This window comes from Heliangelus exortis, chromosome 12, assembly GCF_036169615.1.
Source record: "Heliangelus exortis chromosome 12, bHelExo1.hap1, whole genome shotgun sequence".
Lineage (NCBI taxonomy): Eukaryota > Metazoa > Chordata > Aves > Apodiformes > Trochilidae > Heliangelus > Heliangelus exortis.
The window spans coordinates 748,788-771,478 of record NC_092433.1 but is presented as its reverse complement, the minus strand read 5'-3'; the positions used below and the strand labels follow the sequence as shown (position 1 = coordinate 771,478).

The 22,691-nt window shown below is 46.5% G+C and overlaps 1 protein-coding gene across 10 annotated transcripts in view; it reads left to right on the top strand.

Annotated features, from left to right (window-relative positions):
• WNK2 (WNK lysine deficient protein kinase 2) overlaps positions 1–12,529 on the top strand; it is a 117,126-nt gene extending 104,597 nt beyond the window's left edge. For 6 of the 10 annotated variants that reach the window (XM_071755329.1, XM_071755333.1, XM_071755327.1 and 3 more), the window contains one exon: positions 2,509–4,632. In XM_071755329.1, coding sequence (XP_071611430.1) covers positions 2,509–2,877 — 369 coding nt within the window. In that variant the 3' untranslated portion in view covers positions 2,878–4,632. Of the gene's footprint in view, positions 1–2,508; positions 4,633–9,181; positions 9,236–11,308 lie in introns of those variants that run through there. The other 4 variants (XM_071755334.1, XM_071755332.1, XM_071755331.1 and 1 more) reach the window with 3 other exon arrangements.
• Positions 12,530–22,691: the final 10,162 nt, after the last annotated feature.

Sequence of the window (22,691 nt, the reverse complement as noted above, 5' to 3'; positions counted from 1 at the left end):
CAAACACTTGCCCTGTGTGACTGCAGGGGAGGGCAAAAAATGTCTCTAAGATATTTCAGTGGTTGCTTAACATTGAGCTGGCTACAGGAGTACCCCATTGGGCCACTTAATTTCCAAGACAATTTCAGTATAGAAGGAACAGTTCTCACCCATATTTCAAGCTGTGTGTGGAATGCCAAAGTCCAGAGGATATTCTGGAAGCTGAAGCTTTGTCAGTGCTGGGTTATTGTGTGCAGTGCTTGGTGCACACGTCAGACCTGACAGCCTGTGCTCTGCAGACATGAGAAGCTCACAGCTAGGGCAAGAGGTCACCTGGGCAAACAGGGAGCTGCAGGGAACAGATCTGTCTTTCCAGCACAGAAGTGGCCAGCTCTGGGGTGATGGGAGAGCTGCTGGGTTCACAGCATCACTTTTGTGAGCTTCAGCCCCCTGGCAGCCACAGGGCTTGTGCTCAGGGCTGAGATGCCCTCACTATTGGCAGTGCACCCAGCCATGCCACACATCACTGCTGCTTTCAGTGTCCCTCCTTCAGGGTGGCAGCATTACCAGTGGAAATACAAACCACTTTTGCTCAGAGCCATGACTTTGGCCCCACCATGGGTATGCACCTTATCCATCTCTGTGTGGATGTCCATCTGCTTCCCGTTGAATTTTATGAACAAAGTGACTTGGAGACTCCTGGCTTTCATAGAGCTGGGTTTTGAGGAATATTCTGGTGCATATTGGTGTTGATGCTTCAGTTGGTGTAATGGGTTGCTTCCTGCTCCATTGGTGTTGTCATAGCTGGTTAAATGATGGTTTGAAAATGGCTTTTCCCAAGAAGCTTCTAGCCAGGGGAAGAGACAAGAGCTAGATGACTTGTTGGCTCCTAACGTGTGTTTTGCTGCCTTGAAGCATGCAGCAAAGGTAGAGGAGACAACACCAAATCATTAGAAAGCATTTGTCATGACCTTAAACAGGTTTTAATACATATGTGCATTGGCTGGGTTGGAGCATGATGTAATTTTACTCCCAGCTGCATAGATGCAGCCTCAAATAGAGCTGCTGCTTTGCTGAGTAGTGCAGCTGAGAATGAACAAGTCAAGAAGCACAAATCAGGTAGAGGTTGATTTCTCATTGTTTTAAAAGAACTGAAAATAAGCTTTTTCAAGTTCAAATTTATAAACTTGCTAAATGTCACCTGACATTGTCAGTGCTGCTGTGTAATCTACAGCCTGGAAAAAAAATTACACACTTCAGTTATGTATCTTTGTAGGCATCCATTGCCATCCCCTCGCCACTGTCTGGTTTGGTGGGACCCATCATTTTGGGGTTGTCTTAAAAATGTATCCTTAGTTCTTCTGTTTATTGTTCTTCAGGTTCTCCTGTTAATTTTGGTGGATTTTTGTACATTAATGATGTTAAACTCACTATACCCAGGAACTGTTTCTCTTAGTTGGATGCTCACCAGGTGCATTTCAGATTCCAGCTGGAGACAGTGGAGTGCAGAAGGATATAGAATATTCTGTACCTTTTAAAAATTTGCTTTGGGACTCAGGTTAATGCCAAAAGCAGTAGATTCTAAAGTGACTTTTTTTTTTTTTTAACTGAGAAGAGATGGTAAAATCAGAAACATCGAATTAAGTGCTCTGCACAGTCCTATACATACGTTCTGTTCTACTGAAATTTCACCTTCATACCAATTTTATCACTTTAATGAGGAATACCAAATTAATGAAAGATTCCCAAACTTAAATAATACAGCTGTGTAGTTTTTCTTACGCTTTTTGCAAGATTTAGGGGTTTTACAAGGTTTTTCCTTTTTTTTTTTTTGTTATATTTGTGTGGTGTTTTTTGCGAGATTTGTCTTGGGGTTTTTTGCAACATCAGTTTTGGGGTTTATTGGGTTTTTTTTACAAGATATGGGGTGACAGTTCTATGTAGAATCATGTAATTGTTTTTGTTGGAAAAGACCTTCAAGTCCAATCATTAACCCAGCACTGCCAAGGCCGCCACTAAACCATGTCCCTGAATTTTTATTTTCTAATAATATTTTTTGCAAGTTTTTTTTTTTAATGATTTGGTTTAATTCTGCACTTAGTTTACTTTCATGCACAAGACCAAGCACAAATAATACTTGAGTTACTTTGGACTTTGGAGGTTTTTCCTGCCTTTTTGGGTGGTGTTGAGTTCTCTCCTGTTCAGCAATGCCTCCTGCCTCTGTAAACAGTAAGATGGTATTCAGGATGCTTTTCTCCCCTCCTCCTTGTAGCAGCCTTTACTATTAATTTCCAATTTTTTTTTTCCTTTAATGAAGAAAGACAAAACAGACATTAAAAAAAAAAAAAAAAAAAAAAAAAAAAAGAGGGAGGAAGGGAAGCAAGCGCATCCCGAAGCGGTGCTGGAGGTGCAGCCCGTGTTCCGGCAGGGCCAGGCGTGTCGAGGTGCCCCTGCTGCCCAGGGCAGGTGGGGAGCGAGCGAGTGAGTGAGGAGCCTATAGCGATGCTGTTTGTATTTTTCTCTCCGTAGGTTAATTTGGTAAGGATGGGACTGGGGACAAAGTGCGTCGTTCCAGCGCCTTGCCCCTTGCCGGCTGCTCGAGCTGCTGGAGCGTCGCCGTCGCTGCCGGTGCCGGTACCGGTGCCGGTGCCGGTGCCCGGGGCTGTCCTGCCGGGCGCGGTGACACCGTACGTGATGCCCCTCTGTCCCTACGGAGGAGTTGTCCCTGCACCCGGCTACGGCGTACGGTGGCCAGGGCCGGCGGCACAGCCCCGGTTCGTCGGCGGTGCCGGCATCGCCCGCTTCTCGCCCCTGGGCAGAACCTGCCTGCGGCTGTACCCGGTGCCCCTGCAGCCCCCCGCCGCCCGGGACCTGGGCCGCTTGCCTTGCCGTAGGTAACGACGATGGCAGCGTCGTCACGGGAGCGCTGGCAGATGCCCTAGGTGCGGGGCGAGGCGAGGCGGGGGCCGGGCAGGCGTGCGGGGCCAGCAGCCGCATCAGCATCACTGTGACACGGGCTCAGCAGAGAGTTTGCTTGTCACGGCAATAGCTGCTTATCTTTCGTTGCTGAAGACACTTTATCCTCTTGTGTTCTGCTGTTTCACACTTTAGAGAGTCGATGTACTTGAATTGTTGACTAGAAAATTGTACTAACCCTGCAGGAGTACAGTGCCTTGAATTTCAGCTTTTCAGTTCCAGCTGGAAAGAGATGTAAAATTATTTGAAAGGTGTGTTTTCTTTACAGTCTGCTTGTGAGTTGAAGTTCTTATTTGCAAAGATACTGGAATTTTACAGTTGATGTTCTTCATCACTATCGTCCCGCTGTAAATGCTTTGGTTTTCATTCATTGGTTGAATTCTCACTTCTGAAACTTTTAAAGAAAATAATAATTGTGTGGTGAGGTTTGTTTGAGATGCCAATCAAAGATTGCTTGTGTCTGTACAAGGGATAGTGAAATGCACGTTTGAAAACGGGAGCATTTGCAAAGTGGTCCAAGTTGTCTCTAAGAACAGGCAATAGCTTTAGGCAGTGCAATTCATTCTCTTCCCCACTCTTTGGTAAAATTGTTGTAGACAGCAACTTATTTCTCTAACAGGCAGGCAAATATTGTTTTCTTCTGGATCCCAGCAAAGGGGATTACGTTTCTTTTATAATTCAGATAAATTATTAACTCATGCATGTTTCATAAGTTGGAAAAAAAAACCAACAAAAAAAAAAAACCCAAACAATCTCACTTGCAGTCCTGATTGTTGGAGCACACACCTCTGGGCTGGTGTAAGAGCTGTGTAAGTACAGCCTCTGTCTGCAGGGTTTGGGTGGGTGTTCTTCCAGCGCCGTGCTGGCACGGGATGAAAATGCAAAGCAATTCTTTTTCATACACAGTACTTCAGTTTTGGAGCCTCACCACCTTTTTTTCTTGTTTAAAAACCTATATATTTATATATATAAAACCTATTTATTTATTTGCTTTCTCAAAGTTTGCAGTCTGGGTGGTACGCACACTTCTCTCGCCTGTTTGAAAGTTGCATTTTTTAAATTATTTTTATTTTTTCCTATTTTTTTGCTGTGCACAGAGCCTCTGCCTGTGCCTCTTGGCCTACAGGCACCAGAGAAGCAGCAGCTGTGATGTGCCCATGGTAACTCTGGCCACCCCTGAGGGCACCTTGTGCTGGGTCTCTGCTGCAATGGCATTTTATCCTGTCTGCTGAAGGGCAGAGATGTCCTGTGCTGCCAAGCTGTTAATTGAATAGTTCTGTTGTACTTTGAGCATTCTCTCTGTCTAAATTATTTTGTTTGTAGCCTTTGAATATATTATTCCATCAATTCAGTTAGAATTGAATTTTATAGACAATTATGCAGAGTCTTCTGCCTGGGCAAAATATACTTACTGTAGTAAGAGATTTCTGTTCTCTGTAACATGTATCTTTAATTTATTTGGGTTTTTTAGGTTCATGCCTGTATGCTTCATGAGCAAACATGGAAAATATGTTCTCACACCAGTTTTCCTTTGGCTTGCACTGAACCGTACAGTTTATGTCGCTGTTGCCTGTTGTATAGCCCATCCCTTGTATACTGACAAAGTCAGTGGCACTAAAAACCCCGAGAAATTGTACAGATCAAAAAGAAGAAAAATAAACATTTTGTGCTTGAAAATTGTGTGAAAAAAACAGTATTTTTCGAAAGTGTAGAATTGTGTCCATCCCCAGCTGTTCTGGGTAACTCTACGCTTGTTTTCCAGACTCTCATCCCCTGACTTGTGTAGAAGGAGCAGATGTGGTGCCTCCACTCTTTCTCAGGTTCTGCCTGTAGCTGGCACATCCCTCCTCCTGGCTGCTGTAACAGTGACACGGTGCTGCAGACCTTGCATTAGTGCCACCTCACAGGTCACGGTGCCCGAAATCCCCTGCCCACTGTGGTGTTTCTGGCACTGCCACAGAGCAGAGTGGGACATGAACCAGGCTCCTTTGGGCAGCTGGTGCCTTCAGTACTGCTGGTGGGTGCCCGTGGGGATGCCGAGTGGGTGTGAGTTTGGTAGGTGGTGAAAGAGGTGCTTGGGCCGTGTCTCTCCAACACTGAAAAGCACAAAAATTTTTGATATAAAATTCGACCCCAGTGCCAGCACCCTCTTGGCAGTCACTGTTGCTGGTGTAGGAGAAGTTAGGAAGGGGCATGCAGGAAAGGGTTTGCTCCTGCTTTTGCATTCCTGCACGTCCAACCTGCCTGGCTTTGCTGCGGGTGCTGCGGGCGTGTGGGGGCTGCGTGTGCACTGCGTGTGCTGCGGGCACTGCGTGTGCTGCGGGCATTGTGGGTGCTGCAGGTGCTGCATGTGCTCTGTGCTCTGTGGGTGCTGCAGGTGCTGCGTGTGCTGCGTGCACTGCGTGTGCTGTGGGCACTGCGTGTGCTGTGGGCACTGCGTGTGCTGTGTGCACTGCATGTGCTGTTTGTTCTGAGTGTGCTGCAGGCACTACGGGCGCTGCGGGCACTGTGGGTGCTGCAGGTGCTGCGTGTGCTGCATGCACCGTGTGCATGTGTGTGTCTGCAGCTCTCCCTGCCCCGCCCGTGGCTGCGCTGCATGTGCTGTGTGTGCCCGCCCCGGGCAGGCAGCCGGTGTGAGCCAGGCTTCAACACAGCTTCCAAACTTCTTGTAGGAAGCATTGCTGGGGTCAGGCTGGGAGGTTGATGTTTGCGTTTCAGTATTTGTGATTTTAACTTTCCTGTAGCTGTCTTGGCTGCAATTCTTCTGACTGTTAACTTGAAGCTGTGGTTCGTTACCCTCCCTCGTGGCAATTGTGTCAGAGGGTGCTTGGAGCCTTGGTAGCAATTAAACTAATGACATGAGATGAAATAAATGGGACAAGTCCCTGAGCAAAAAGTGAGCAAGGGAGTGAGAGGGACCTGGGGGGTCTGTGCTGCACCATCAGAGGTTGTGGGTCTCTACCCTAAAAGACATTCCCTTGCAGATCTCAGAACTGAATTAGTTTTATTCCTAACTCTGCAGCAAACAGGGGTCAAACCTGGTGGGTAGAATGCCTTACCCTGTGGGTTGCAGACCTGTAGCCACATCCTGTAGCTCTGCCATCTCCAGACCTTCCCAGCACTGCTCTGCAAGGGCAGATGTGAAGCCTGGGTGGATCTGACAGTCAGCTTGAAATGTAAGGGGCTGATGGGGGAGTTCACAGATCCCCCAGTTATCAACCCTTCAGAAGTTTTAGAAGCTTCATACAAATACTGAAAGGCCTTTTTAAGTCAGCCACCCAGTAGTTTGACACTGCCAAAGTAAGTTTACCGAAATTAAGTTGTTAGAAAAAGATTTTTTTACCATGACAGCAGCGGAACAATGGCACAGGGTGCCCAGGGAGGTGGTTGAGGTCTCATCCCTGGAGATACTCAAGGTGTACTTGAGGAGGCTCTGAGCACCCTGATCTGGGTGAGGGTGTCCCTGATACTGCAGGGATGTTGAACTAGATGACCTTTAGAGGCCCTTCCAACCCAAATTATTCTATGATACTCTGATATGCCCTTAATTTGGCTTTCTGCTTGCCATACATGGAGATGGAGGAGCTGGGTGTGTAACTGCATCCTGCTTTCCCACCACCCCCCCAGCTTGTGTTGGAGCAGAGCCACTGCTGCAGGGATGCAACATGGGGAGAAACATTCCAACAGCTTAAGGCTCTTCTGCAAACCCTGATTCAACCTCCCTGACATGGTTTTGTTTTTTTTTTTTAAATGATGTAAAGTTGTCCCTTGTGGTTCCTTTGCATATTTAACTCTGGTCTACATTACACAACTTTAAAGGGGAAATATTACTTAACCATTACTTTACACCTGTCTCCCTACTGTATAAATTGATTACTTTCCTCTGAAATACTTGATATTGGCTGGTGTGAAAGACAGGATGAGGGGCTGACTTGGCCAAATGTGACAGTCTTTTTGCTGTTTGGGTGCAGGGCGAAATGGCAGCATTTGTGAAATGAGTTGCAGGTTTTGTCATTCAGTATTTGTGGAAGGAAACCCCTAATTAATACTTTGGAACAGTTTAGCTTGGCTTTGTCATTACTTGTTTCCCTTTAAAAATTGGTTTATGTGGGCCCTGTGCACTATTTTCAATTCTAAGAACATTCAGAATTTTTCCAAACAAGCCCCGTGGTGGCTCGGTGGGTCCCTGTCAGTGTTGTTCAGCTGAGTGCATGTTTGAGCAGAAGGACATCTGTCCTCCTACATTCTCTGGGGGTTGGCTTGGGGAGTTGTACTCATCAGTCTCCTTTCTGATTTGACCTCAGCATTGCTTTCCCTGGGTGCCCCTTCATGGAGCAAAGGGTTCAGGTGTGTTTGGGTAAGGCTGATGTGTCAGGTATTAGCTGAATAATTAGCAGGTGGCAGATGTGTGGTGAGAACCTACCCAGGTTGCTGCTTTGCTCCCAAGTAGCCCTCAGATGAGTTTCCAGTTGATGCTGTTGAAAGTGTTGGCTTGAAGATCAAAGTCACAAATGCAATAGTTCATGGCTCCTAATAGTGAGATTTCCTTGGATTCTTGGCCCCCAGTTTCTGGAGGTGTTTGTGCAAGAGGATCGCAGTGCTGCAGAGGTGTGGTTGCTGCAGGGGGGGAAGGTGTCTCTGCAGAGTACACAAGTGGAGTTCCTGCACTCTTTGTTGTCACTGCTGGATGAACATCTTTGCTATGGGACTGACTTTATAAAACAGCAAAACCATGATTGCATTCCTGGTTATTGATTGAGTCCTTGAGGAGAGCTGTGATCTGTGGTGCTGGTAGCTGTGGTTGGCAGGAGTGTTTGGGCAAGCTCTCTGCTGTGCTGAGCTTTGGGGTGTTTCTTCTGAAGGAACCTGGTAAATACAATTATTTTTCTGTATCTATACTCCTGAAATGAGCTATCAGTGAGATGGGAATTGTGTTGTGGCTTAAATGTCTTGGTGCCTTTTGCCTGGGGTGATGTTTGCTCTTTCATGGTGGGTCACCCCAGCAGATGCAGCAAGGATGGGGATGTTCCAGCCCTCACTGGGCTGGTTCTTTTATTAATGCAGATAAGCTACAGAAGTGCAACCTAATGAAATGGATTTGAGGAGCTGTCAGGTTACAAATTCTGCAATACGAAACAATTTGTTGCTCAGAGGGCTTTGAATATGTGGTGGTGCTGATGTTAGCTGTGTCAGTAAATAGATGACTTGTCGCTGATTCATTTGAGAGCCAGGCTTACACCAGGAGGCAGCAACTTCTGTAAATTATGTGGCCCTTTCTGCTTTTTTTTTTTTTTTTCAGAGTGATAGATTTAGTGTACTGCCAGGTTTGTTGCTATGTACTCTTGGATCTATATTTGAACATAAAACTTCTCCCTTGAAATGATTTTCACATGAAAAGTTGAAAGGGTGCATAATTCAGGCTTTCAGCCTTACATACAAAGCCTCGTTGAGCTTTAGATTTTGTTTGGTCAGTGTGGAGAAGCTACACATGAAAGACAAGCTACTATTTTTTATAAAGTATCTTTTGTAACAGTGAAATTCTTGGGATGAATTCTTGGTTTTTCAAAGTCTGGCAAGAAGGGAAACTTGGATTAATTTCTTTTGATGCAGTGCCACTGGGTGGATTCATGGTGTATGTTTAGTGTGTTGTGGTATTCACACATTACCAAGGAAAAAGGAAAAGTTAGGAGGAGTTTTTGATTATTTCTTTTTTTTTTCTCTCTTGCAAAGCAGCTCCCCATGCTTTGCCTTTCATTTGTGAGGTGCCTCTTGAGTGCAGCAGCAGCACCATTGCTCTTGAAGAGCTTCAGGTGAGAGGATGGACACAGGGAAAGCCTCCTCAGCCACTCTTTGTGGGCATTTTTTTTTTTTTTGTCTATGATAGCTTTTATGAGATTCTCAGGGCTCTGACACATTGTAAAAACATGGGAAAGCTAAAAGAGAACCAGCTGCCAGTCCTTCCCAAATGGGTGTTCCTTAGGTCTGACCTAAAATACTTCCAAAAAATATTTGCTCTTGTGTTGTTTTTTTAATTACCTTGCAAATAAGGTGAAAACTTCCCCAGCATCCAGGTTGTTAATCCTGCTGGATAGACTCTTCTGGTATTGGTCTCACTGTTAGCTGGCACAAGACATGCAGTCACAGAATCATAGTATAATCACAGAATCATAGCTGGGTTGGAAGGGACCCATCAGGATCATCAAGTCCAACTCCTTGTCCTGTATAGGGCACCCCCAGAAGTCACTGCCTTCTTCACAGAGTTCTCAGCACCAAGAAGATTGTGAGTATCACTGAGTTCACTGATCTCCTTGGTGCTACTGCCCTTTCAGCCTCTGGTTGAAAGCTCAAGATGGACTCTGGAATAAGCAGCCAAGAGGTTGGGGATCCCAGATCTTGGGGTGTGGGCTAAGGGTGTGTGAGGATTTATGTGCAGAGGGGCACCTGGAGGGTGAGCTCTGGTTCTGGCTTTGTGGCTGAGCTGTGGGGTGAGCAGGGGTCAGGCTGCTGCTGTCTTAAAGCTTTCGCCATTACCTGAAGAACAATTAGTTCTGGTGTTTGTTTTCCTGGGTGACCTTGTGCTCCAAATGGTGGTTATCAGCAGTGGGCAGCTGTTGAGTGTGGTGGTGGGTTTGAGTGAGTCTGCAGAACTGATGTTGATCAGAACCAGGGGTAGAAATTGTGATTAAGATGTGATTTTACATCTTTAAAAGCATTTCTCCCAACCAGCAGGCAGAGTCTTACTCTTTCTTAAATATGGGAGGGAAGAAATAGGGATCACATTTAATGAAAGCAAAGCCTGACACTTGGAGACCCACCAGGAGCAATGCCCAGCACAGACAACATCTCCTTGCACCTCTGCTTTCCCCCATGGCCCTTGCCCTCCCTGCTCCTTAAAAACACTCTCTGCATTCTTCTGAAAGCAGCTACCAGACTGGGTGCTGTCTAAACCCCTCTGTGCTTGCACATCTCAAACAACCTGCATGGCTCCCTGCTGTAGAGTGCAGGGTTTGGTGCATGTCACTGCACAGTGTCACCAGCACAGCCACGTGTCCCGGGGGGCACATCCTGTGGGATGCTGGGGACGTGTTGGGGTACCCGGTGTTACTGTGTTCCCCCTCGTGCTGTGTTCCCCCTCGTGCTGTGTTCTCTCCATGTGCTGTCCTGGCACTGTCCTGGGGCACTCCACGCTCTCCAGTGCAGCTGCCATCACCCCCCGTGGGCTGCAGAGCATGGTGGAGGCTGCTGGATCCCACCCTTTGCCTCCTGCTCTGCTGGCATGGAGCATGGCATCCCTGCTTCTCAGGCAGGAGGGGATCCTGAGCTGGTCTCCCTTTCCATCAGCCAAGGGAGAGGAGCCTGAGCTGTGCCCAGCCCAAGCCCACGGCCCCTCCATCCCCACCCCAGCTCCGGTGGCACTGCCGCCCCCTCCACCCGTGGCAGGACCCCACGGAGCTGGCCGGCCCCGGGTGTCTTTGCTGGTGTTCTCTGTTCCCACCTCCAAAAAGCTGAGCTCTGGCCCTCCAGGGGTGGTGGGGCTGTGGTCTCCATGAGGCTCTGCTCCCACCCTCACTGTGTTGATGCTTCTCAAGCCTGGGGTACGAGGGGAGGACAGCGTGGGCTGTGTCACAAGGAGCAGGGCAGCAGGGCTCTGCCCCTCTGTCTGCCCTGCTCAGACCTCACCAGGAATGCTGTGCCCAGCTCTGGAGCCCCCAGCACAGGAAGGATACAGACCTGTTGGAGAGGGTCCAGAGAAGGGCCACAAAGATGATCAAAAGGCTGGAGTAGCTCTGGTGTGAAGACAGCCTGAGAGAGTTGGGGGTGTTCAGCCTGGAGAAGGCTCCAGGGAGACCTCAGAGCACCTTCCAGTGCCTGAAGAGGCTCCAGGAAAGCTGGGGAGGGACTTTTCACCAGAGAGGGTAGTGACAGGACAAGGGGTAATGGATTTAAACTGAAAGAGGGGAGATTTGGGTTAGATACTATGAAAAATTCTTCACCATGAGGGCAGTAAGACACTGACACAGGTTGCCCAGGGAGGTTGTTGATGCCCCATCCCTGGCAGTGTCTCAGGCCAGGTTGGATGGGGCTTGGAGCAGCCTGGGTTGGTGGGAGGTGTCCCTGACCATGCAGGAGGGTTGGATCTTGATGATCTTTAAGGTCCCTTCCAAACCAAACCGTTCCATGATTCTGTGATCTGGGTTTCTGTTCCCCTGGTGCCCCACAGCTGCCCTGCCCTGGCAGGAGCATCTCCCCCATGCTGCAGGTCCACGGTCTCATGTGGCCCTTTTGGGTTTTGCTGGGGTTTTCCTGAATGTGAAATCCATATATGGGTTTTTGTTTTGTTTTTTTTTCTTAGATTCTGAAAATGAGATCATCAGCGACTGACACGTGGCCCCCTCAGCTCCGGTGCCAAGTGCGAGGCCCCGCCGCAGCTGAGGAGGAGGAGGAGGAAGATGGGAAGTGATGTATCATGTGTGAGAAATTCTGTGCTGTGCTGGTCCATTCAACGCAATTTTGTAACTTCTTTCTAATCATTTTTTTATTTATAGTTGGAAATACAAAAAAAAAAAAAAAAATGTTATGCAAAAAAAAAATGAATAAAGGAGAATTATTTTGGGGGAAAAGGATTTTGTTCCAAATTGTTCCCTTCTGTTGTGAGCCAGGTTCCCCGTGAGCAGCGGCTGGAGAAGAAGGAGGAGGAGAAGGCACTCCTTCAAATACTTTTAGTTCCACACAGTCAATTGTAAATTTAAGTAATTTTCCAAAAGATAAGCCAGGCACGTATATTCAGATTCTAGTACAAGGAGGATAAATTCCAATTCTATTTAAATTTCTCACGGTTCTTTTGTAGAGATAATACCCTATTTTAAATCTGCTTAAATCAAGTAAAGAAACCTCCAGAGCCTTCACCGGAGAGAGAGTTTGTACTTGTCACTTCCCTTTTTACCTTTCTTTTTCTTATAGCCCGGCCACATTTTCTTGCCAGAATTAAATACAGTTCTCGAGTCACTTCTAATTTTAAATGTAAGACTAAAATCCTTCTGCAGAGGGGGTGGTAATTGGAGCAATTTTTAAAAGACTTTAAAGTGCCTTCAGCAAGCTAAAATTATGTAGTGGGAGATTTCTTTTCCTTCATTCACTGACAATGGTTTCAGCTGTCTTCTGGGTTGAGGTGGTGTATGAACTAGTTTGCAGCAATAATCTCATGAGCAATCACTTTTTATAAAGGAGTGGAGTACTCAGCTGTTTCTTAGGGAGATGGGTTTGTTTCAGCAAGGTCCCTGAGGAGGGGGAGAGTGTTGCCTGTGCTGGGAGGGTTGGGGCTCAAACTCTTCCACCCTTCCACTGCTGTGCTCTGCCCCGGGGCCTCGGCTGCTTCCCCTGCAGACAGTTCAATGTTCTGACCTTTTCACTCTTGTTTTTGATACCAGAGAAAGAGGAATTTCTATTTGCCCCTGAGCCTTTCAGGACCTTTCATCCGTTCTCGCAGCTGGAGCCTGGCGTTTTGTTTCGGTGTTACCTGCCATGTCTGTCTCTTCCAAATCTCAGTTCTAAATAATAAATCTTATTTTGATGCCGTTGGTCCCTATTTCCTTTCCACCTTCCCTTACCCTTCAGCCAGGGTGATGAGACCACAGGTGGATTTAGATTTATTGCTGAAGCTCAAGAGCCCTGAAACAAAGACCTACTCAAACACTTTGTCAATTCAGAGTTCTGAAGCTCTGGGGTTAAAATCCATATATTTGTGCTAACTTTGTGCTTCTCTGGGGTGCCTCCTGTCCTGTCTCCAGCTCAGGACATGGGACTGATTCCTGTGTGAGAGCAGAGGATAGATAGGGAGTAAAGACTGTTGATAAATTGCTGCTTGTGTTGGGTTTTTCTGCTTGCAGCAGGGGCCAGGCCTGTTTCCCTTTCTAAGGGGTGGGAAATGTGGGGCCAGACCCAGCAGTAAACATTTCATTTTCTGTTTTGATTGCTGTCATCTTCTCCTTGGCCTTGAATTTGCCTCCCTTGCCCACCAGTCCTGCACATGGGGGATGGGGGTACCACACACCTGATGTGCTCCTCCAGGGGTGAGCCACTGGTCCAGTCATCACTGTACCCTCACCTGAGATTTTTTTTAATTCCTTAAAGTTTAAAAGGCTGCTTTCTCTGGAGAAACACTGTGCTGGGGTTTCTGGGGTCTGTCTCCTTCAGCATGGACAGTTCATTGGTTTTGCTGATGCCCACCCCTCTTACCTCTTCCTGCAAACCCTTGGGCTTCTCCATGGCCCCAGCTGTGGCTGCAAGAAGCTGGTGGGGCTCTGTCTTCAGATCAGTAGTTTGAAAATAATATTCAGATAAAATATAAAGTTTAGTTACAAGATGAAAGCTGAGGAGGAGCAGTAGTGGCAAACCCTGGATGGTGGTTGCTCTCCACCTCTGCCAAGCCCCCCCCACCTTTAGATAATCTCCTCAGCACTAGGGATGCTCTGTTTTGGGGTGTAACTGTTTGCAGTAGAGTTTGGTGTAAAAGTCTAGAGAGGTGCTAACAATCCTTGAGCTCCTGTGGTAGGAACCACTGCCTGGGATGTTCCCCTGAAGGAAGAGATGGGTTTTGGTGCGTTTCCTCCCTGCCTGCTCTCTCCAGCTTCTCTCTTCCTTGCAGAGCAGCAGCAAATTCTCCTCTCCAGGTGATGCCAAGCTTAGGATGCAATCAGAAATGTTTTCTGATGGCCATAATCAAAAGCCCAAGCACAGGTGAGTAAGACCATGACAAGGTTTAATGCAGCACATGAGTGCAAAGGAGGAATAGGAAGATTTGAGCTTTATCTTTGATCTGTAATGCAGTGCCTGGTGCCTGACACATCACAGAGGGTGAACTTGCTTCTTCCACTTTATACCTTAAAGCTTTAAGGGTGCTGCTTTAAGCTCAGCACCCACTGATGGGAACTGTGTGTGGTGGGGACCCAGGACAAGCCCCATGGGTGGCCAGGGCCAGCCCCTCTCTGCCTGCCAGCAGCAGCCCCTGACTCCTGCACCAGAGCCCTGGGGTTTGCTCATCAGGCTTGGGGGGGGATTGTTTCCAGCTCCTTTCTTTGTCATGGTTGTTGGTCACTGAGGTTATGGGATGGGCTGGTTGTGCATGGCTTGTACCTGGCTGGAACAGGTACTGAGCAAGGAGAACCTGAAACAACCCTGTTCATGGCACCCATTAATATTTCAAGGCATTGAAATATTCTCCAATGTTCTCCAGCTCCATTTCTCTGCTTGGAGCTGCCAGCAGTCTCAGTCTCCTCTGACATCTCAGAGATATTTGCTACCCTAAAATGATTTAACACTGTGCTGAAGCCATTAGGATGTTCCTGGATGGTGTCACTCCAGACACCATGATGGAGCTTCCCCTCTGGAAAGCTGCTGGTGGCTTTGTCCCTTGGCTTCAGATCACAGGAAGCTCAGGAGGGTTCTGTGCCAACCCCACAGCCTCTCAGGAAGTCTCTGACTAATGCTGATCCCTGAAAAAATACTCTCCCATGCTACCTGTGAGTCACTGTAGTTTAAATGGGCCTGTGCCACCTCCTGAAAAAACACCTCAAAAAGAAAAAAAAAAACAAAAACAAAACGGTTTGGATGCTCAGTGCTCTGAAAGCAATCCCATCATGTTTGGTTTGACCATGAGTGTAAGAATGAGATTCCTTGGTGCTGGCTGGTAATGCTGAAATTACTTTGGATTTAAAGCACGTGTTTAAAGCAAAAACAGTTTATTGCCATTTAGCTGGTGAAGCCATAGTAAGGAGGTGTAGAGAGAGTTTTACAAGACTGAGATAAAAACCACCTTGTCTTCAGCTAAATTGTAGTTGCTAGATCTTGGGTTCTTTCATGCCAAGATGTGGATGTGAAACAGCTGAAGTCTTGGGATAGCTCTCAGTAAAGATGTTTTGTGTTATTGGCTTTATATGTTCAGACATGATGTCCTCATCCCTGTGTTCAAGGATGTCCTCAGGGTCAGACCTCAGCTGCCAGGTTGTCTGTGATCTGTTATCAGCTGCCCCTCAGCCTTCTACAACATCTCGAGGAGTAGCTAGTTAGTAAAGCCTTTGTAACCCTGCTCACAGCAGCCCCACTGCTCTGCAAGGGAACTGAACAGCTCTGGGGGCTCAGGGATCCCCTCACCCCACAACAGCCCAGATTTGGGCACTGAAGTTCTGAGGCATCCCCAGCACTACCCAACAGGGATGTGTGGGTAACAACTTTGCTCTGGCAAAGAAGAACCATGAGGCTGAGCAGGTCAGACCCTTCTCAGCTCTACCCAGAAGTGCAGAGTAAAGCCCCAAAATGTCCCTCAGCTGTGGGATTTTGGGGTCAGAGCAACATGGGCTGCAGCTCCTCTGCACAGAGATGCAGTGTCCATGATGCTGCTACCCAGAGAGCAGTGGGAAAAGCAAGGGGAGGTGTTTGGTCTCTGATCCAGGGAATAGATCCAAAAGGGTTCTGTGGGATGGTACCCCTGGAGCAGGGGAGGCTCTGGGGACACCAGGTCAGCAGCACAGCTCCAGCTGGGACCTGGAGTGAAGGCAGAGCTGTGCTTTGGGGGGATGGGAAAGGGACAACAGGGTGCCCACTGCATCCCTCCAGCACCCTGCCCTAAACCTATAACTAACCTGAAACCCTAAACCCTAACCTGAGACCCGAAACCCTAAACCCTAAGGCTAATCCTAACCCTAAACCTAACCTTAACCATAACCCTAAATCCTAACACAAAACCCTAACCCTAAACCCAACCCCTAACCATAACCCTGACCCTAACCCTAAATCCTAACACAAAACCCTAACATTAAACCCTAACCCTAACCCCTAACCTTACACTAAACCCTAACCCTAAATCCTAACACTAACCCTAACCCTGACCCTAACCCTATCCCGTGGCAGGGTCTCTGCTGCAGCTCTGCCCTCAGGGTGAGGATTTCTGGGGGTGCCTCAGGGGGTTGAGCTGTGTGAGCCCCATCCTGTGGGACCTGGGAAATCAACACCCAAATGTGTCACGGGCACTTTGTGTCAGGTCACAGGCCTGAACACTGGGTACCAAACTGTGTTTTGGTGGGGTTTAAGTGCATTCAGCGTTGGTTTTAGAAAAAAATTTTGGGGTGTTTTATAATTGCATTCATTTAATGTCACTTTTTCAAAATATCTTGTGAGGTTTTTTTTTTTTTTGTTACGTTTTTTAAACATTATTTTTAGAACATAACTCATGTTTGATAGAGTTACTTATATCTCATTTCTAATTTTTCCCTGGAACAGACAAATTATTGTTGAAACAATAAGTAAAACCAAACCCTTACTATATTAGAATAGCTGTGTATTTTTCAGAAAGATACATTTTATTTTGACAAAAATGTATTTTTTGAGATGATAAAGGAAATAATTGCAAATGTTAAAAATGTAGCTTAGTTTCTTGCAACAGAGGCTTCTAAAAGCAGCAAAGTATTTCAGTAGCTGCTGATGTAGATTTACTGACCAGCTACTGAATCTGAAAATATTTCAAATCCCCTCTAGATTGGTACAGTTTCCCTGAGACTTTGGAGCATATTCAGATGTTTTATTTTGTGCCTTCAGTTTCTTCAGGTGCTTCAGTGTTCTGAGCAGGAGAATTTCTGGAAAGGAAAGGAGGAATAAATTTGGAGAGACACTGATGCTGGGGGGGATATGAAGATGTTTGAGGCTGTTAGATGGTTACCAAGGATTCCAGGGGCTGTTAAACACAGTCATGGAAATTGGAAGTCAGTCAAAAATGTCAAACATAACAAAATAATTGTCAAATATTTGCTAATTGCATGTGAGGGCTGGGCCAGCCAAGGCTGTTAGGTTTCCTGATGTGGTAAATGCTCTGGGCATGGAGCTTTAAATGCTACATGTGGGGGGTTCCTTGAGGAGATAACCTGGTTTTATTGTCCTTTTTAAACTGCAGCGTGCACTGGATTTTAAAAAACTCCGTCAGGTGGAGTCAGTGCAGCTCAGAGTTGCTGTGCCAGCCTATTGGTGGCACAATGAGCCTTGGGTTTCCTGTCCTGGGGACAGTGAGGACAGGAGGAGGTGGCAGAAGGCTGAGGAGTCAGATTCCCTTCTCCCAGCTCATCTGGTCCCAGTCCCAGTGGTTTTGCTCTTGCTGGTATGAAGTTACAAACAACCTGAAAATGATGGGCAGCATCTTTTCCTTTTCCTTTTCCTTTTCCTTTTCCTTTTCCTTTTCCTTTTCCTTTTCCCTTCCTTTTTCCTTTCCTTTCCCTTCCTTTTTCCTTTCCTTTCCCTTCCTTTTTCATTTCCTTTCCTTTCCCTTCCTTTCTCCTTTCCTTTCCTTTCTCCTTTCCTCTCCTTTCCTTTCCTTTCCTTTCCTTTCCTTTCCTTTCCTTTCCTTTCCTTTCCTTTCCTTTCCTTTCCTTTCCTTTCCTTTCCTTTCCTTTCCTTTCCTTTCCTTTCCTTTCCTTTCCTTTCCTTTCCTTTCCTTTCCTTTCCTTTCCTTTCCTTTCCTTTCCTTTCCTTTCTTTTTAATTCTGATGAGCATTCATCAGCTGAATCAGATGAACCAAACCTGGCAATTAGCAATGCAGAAGGAAAACCATTTCTGCTTACTGACCAGTGAAGTTAAGAAAGGGGACACAAATCTTACAGAGCTGAGCACTTGGAGCCTTTTATCAACTTCTTTCCTTCTGTTACTCTCCACTGTTTTCTCAAGTTGATTGTTATAAAAGCTGACAACTCAGAAAGTACCTGCTTGCTCCAGGGGGAAATGGAGCTGCTGAAAACTCAAAATCCAAACACTCAGTTTTGGTTTGAACTGCATTATTAGGGGATTTCCCTCGTCCATCTCCACAGAAGTCAGAAAGACCTCGGAGGGCCCCGAGAAGCTTTTGCCAAGGTAATTTTTTCATTGTCCTTTTTAATCAGATCTAGGATAAAATCCTCAGCTGGCTGAGAGCAGCAGCCCCTGGGCAGGCAGGGGTACAGCCTGTAAATATCTGTGCATCCTGGCTTTGCAAGATGCTGCTGGTACCCACAGACCCTGACAGGGCAGGGATGCTTCTGAGGTGCCCAAAAAACATTCCACAAATTTTTTTTTCCACAGAGGGCTAAAACCTGGGCACTGAAGTAAAGAAACACTGGGGTGTATTTTTCCACGTACACTGAATTTCTGATGGGCCCAAGTGAGCCCTTCTCTCCCCTCCTTTGTCATGGAGATTCAGTAATTCTTTGCTGTTGTCATGGTCCCAGGGTTACTACTAAAGCCAAAGCAACTCACAGCCCTTTTATTCACAGTTTCAGTGTAGAAACTAATGAAGTAAACTGAAAGCTGCAGTCTATTCCCTGGGCCTTGTTTTTGTAATACACAGGATCTGATAGACTCGGTTTCTTCAGTCCCAAATATCAAACTGGACTCGGTTTCATCTCCTCAGATCAGTTGGGTTTCGGTTTTGTTTTTTTATCTTAAGAGCAGGCAAAGTTCACTCATCATTTAATTGCCCAGAAATGTCCTTGACAAAATTGAAAAGGTCTCTGGAAAATCTCTTTTGAGCTGCTAAAATCAAGCCAGGAGCCAGCGTGTTTCAGCCCAGCTCCTTTCCTCACTGCTGCTCAGTCAAAAAAACCAAAAAAAACACAAAACACAAAACTTTTGTTTCTGAGTCTCTGCATTTCTGGGTGAAACAGAAAAACCAAGTGATGAGGGGTGGGGGTGAGGTCTGCAGAGCTCCTCGGCTGGGCAGGAGGGATTTTGTATTAAAAACTTCATCCCTGAGGGCAGGAGGAGGAACCCTGCTGGGTTTGCTCAGGGAGAGGGGTGCAGGGATGCTGGAGTTTGCTGGGGAAAGGTTCAGGTTTAGTGTCCCCAATCAGGGTCCTGTTTACTGTCAGCTGCTGCTCTGCCCTTGGCTCTGCTGTGGACAAGTGGGGGGGTTAAGGAGAAATTGAAGCAAAGTACAAACCCGTTTCCTCTGAAATTTGGCTGTGCCAGATAAGGGCAAAAATAAGTATACAAATACAAAAAAATGTATAAATTGCATAAAATATAGAAAATTAAATATATAATAAATAGAATAAATTTATGTAGTATATTATATATAAGCATTTAATAAATATATAGTAAAATATAAATATATAATAAAATATAAATATGCAATAAAATATTAAAATTACATAAAATATAAAAATTGTATAAAATATACAAATACAAAAATACAAATATACAAAATTAAGTATATAATAAATATAATAAATTTATATCGTATAATCTATATAAGCATATAATAAATATATAATAAAATATAAAAATTGCACAAAATATAAAACTTTTATAAAATATGCAAATACAAAAAAAATGTATAAAAATACAAGTCTCTTTCCTCTGAAATTTAGCTGTGCCAGCTCTCACACGGGCACCCAGGAAGGGAAGCAGAGTGCCATGGGGGTCAAGCCATTTGGAGAGGATGTGGGAGATGCTCCCTCCAAGAGGAGAACTCCCCAGTTCTCCTACAAACTGGGCCCATAGAGAATTTTGCTTCTCCTACTGGTAGTTCAGCCCTCTCTGTGGGGTGTGTGGGGAGAGACTTTTTAGGAGGGCAGGAGCAGGGACAAGGGCAATGGCTTAAAACTGGAAAAGGGGTTGGACATGGGGAAAAAATATTTTCTGTGAGGGTGCTGAGCCCCTGTGCCAGGTTTCCCAGAGAAGCTGTGGCTGCCCCATCCCTGGCAGTGTCTCAGCCCAGGCTGATGGGGCTTGGAGCACCCTGGGCTGGGGAAGGTGTCCCTGACCATGGCAGGGGGTGGGAATGGAGGAGCTTCAAGGTCCCTTCCAACCCAAACCATTCCATGAGAGCAGCAGAACTCCAGCTGGGACACCTGAGGGATTCAGCAGCAAGCTCATGGGGCCAGGGCTCCTCCTGGCTTACAGCTTCTGGCATTTTGCATCAGTCCCACTCTGCTAGGGCTCCTTTTGGTGTGCCCAGCTTCCCTGGGCAACTTGGGGCTCAGCACCCTCACAGCAAACTTCTTCCCAAGATCTCATCTGTATCTCCCCTCTTCCAGTTTAAAACTGTTCTTGTTCTAAAATCCCTCCCCAGCTTTCCTCAGCCCCTCAGGTACTGGGAGGTGCTCTTAGGGCTCCTTTTCCCTGGGACTGCCCCCAGTGACCATCTCTGTGTCACTGCTCAAACCTGGTCCCCTCCACCTGGACCTGCCACCACCTCTCGCCTCAGTTGCTGAGGTCTTTGACAGGTCTTAATTGGAAAGCTCTTAATGAAGAAGAGTTTAAGAGGCTTCCTTAGCAAACACTAAGAAAAATAACCAAGTTTTCCAATTTTTTTTTTTCTAATTTAGCCCAGCAGTTCCCTGTGCACCCAGAAAGTGCCTCCTCTTCCTGCAGCGATGCCTTTTCCCTTTTCATTTCCAGAGCTCTTTCTTCCCTCACCCCAAGAGCCAGGGCTGCAGGGAATGAGCCAGGAATCAACCCTGGGATTGCTTCCTCCTGCCCTGGGAGCTGCTGTCCTCAAAGCTGCTTCAGAACCTCCCACCACGCAGCTGACTCCCGCTTGCTGGCAGTGATGAAAACTGTCAATATTTTATCTCTGAGGAGTAATATTTTCAGTGCTGCCTTTTTGCTTGGAAAATAAATTCCATGAAGGAAGCACGACCCAGTGTAACTTCCATTGCCTAAGGTCAGTTTTGCAAAGTTTAGCATCAAGTGTTTTAAATTTCCTAAGTCCCTGTCTGACAGAGAGTAAAGGAATTCCTGCCTTTAAGGGATGGCTAGAAACATTTTCCAATACTGTTAGTTTCAGCAGGGTGACCTAAAAAGCAATTCTGTAATACAGAAAGGGAATTTTCTTTGAAGGTATGTAATGATTTTCTAAATATTTTTGTTGCCGTTCCTCAAAAGGGTTCAATATTTGGTTTTTCTTACCTTGGAGTACTTGTTTCTTCTGAAGAAACCCATTTATATTGAATTTTGCAACTTTGCTTGTTTAGTAGAAAAGTAACTCCATAGGCATTAACTCCAAAAATGCAACCTTCAGCTTTTCAAGAACATTTTTAACCCTGTCATTTCTTTCCAGTGCAGAACACCAGGTCAGGGGGCTTCCCAGCCTCTGGAACTCTACTGTAGAATTCCAAAAGGGTACAAACCAAAGCAAAGCATCACTCTCCTGAGGCTGTGATGGTTCTGAGCAGGTCTGTGTTTGGGTGGTAGATGTTGTTCTTCAGCTCCAGCCCCTGCCTGGGGACTGTTAATGCACCAGATGGATCTCCTGCCTTTCCAGATGTCCCAGGTCTCCATCCCCTCATCCTTGTGGGATGGTCTGAGATTTGGGACCAGGGGTGGGTGGAGGGAACCCCCCAGTATGGTGCAGAGGCTTTGTCCTGCTCTGCAGATCTCAGAATTTATATTAATACAAAGCAATCCATAGCACGAGCTGCAGAAGAGAGAGGCTGAGGGAAGAGCAGCACTGTGGGAGGAAGACAGGGAACCCCAGAACTGCCTTGGTTAGAAAAGACCTTCAAGATCATTGAGCCCAACCATTAACCTAACTCTGACAAGTCCATAACTAAACCATATCTCTAAGAATTATAAGACTCTTAAATCCCCCCAGGGATGGTGACTCCACCACTGCCCTGGGCAGCCTGTTCCAATGTCTGATAACCCTTTGGGTGAAGAAATTCTTCCTGACACCCAATCTGAACCTCCCCTGGCACAACTTGAGCCCATTACCTCTTCTCCTGCTCAATTGTACTTCACTGAACAGCTCAAACCCCACCTCTTTGCAAGTTTTTTAAGGTAGAGAGCAAAGCTTTGTGAGACAGCACATCAGCAAATGCCCCAGAGAACTTCACCAAAACCAAAAGAACTTCTGCTGAGTTGAGTTCTGCCAGGATAACCTTCTTCTTAAAAGGTAATGAACTGCAGCAAAGTGGCAGAGAGAGCCTTGCAGGGGGGAGGTGACAGTGAGGAAAATTTCTAACACTTTGCCACTGAAGGGACACTTGCCCCACACAGACCTAATGCTGGGTAGGGCTGAGCTGAGCTGAGGAATTTGGTGCTCTCAGTAACAGTCTGGGTGTCAGCAACACTTTGCTCCTCTGCTGAAAATTATTTCAAATCCATTTTACCTATTTTTGAGGCTGCCAGCTGCTCTCTGGCCAGCCTAAGGGAGGCTGCTCCTCCTTGGCCCAAGAGAACAACTTGGACCCAAAGTATTATCAGGATTCCCAGATATCAGCCTTCTTGGTCACATCTTCCCCTTCTGGTGCCCATTGTCACCATGGTCCTGGTGCCCATTGTCACCATGGTCCTGGTGCCCATTGTCACCATGGTCCTGGTGCCAGGAGACCCTGGCTGGAACGGGTGTTGCAGTGGCTGATGTGGCTGCTTTGCCAATGCAGCTCAGAAAAGGCCTCTGAAGATTTTTCTGCCTTGCTGGGACCTTTCTGCCTTGCTGGACATCAGCAGTGGAGCTGCCTGGAAGGAGAGCAGCCTGGCACAGCAAGGAGAGCAATAAGGGGAGTGATCTTCAGTCAGTCAATGACTTGGACTTGCACCTTAGTATCTGATAACTACAAACAAAAAATGCACAGCTCTTGCATGTAACTGAGGAGACTGTTTTTGCAACCTGAGGATCTATTTTGGGCTAATCCACCAGATGAGGGAGCAAATCCATCCCCACACAGGAAGGACTTCCATGGCTGATAAACACCAGTTTCTCTTTTTCATCCCCACC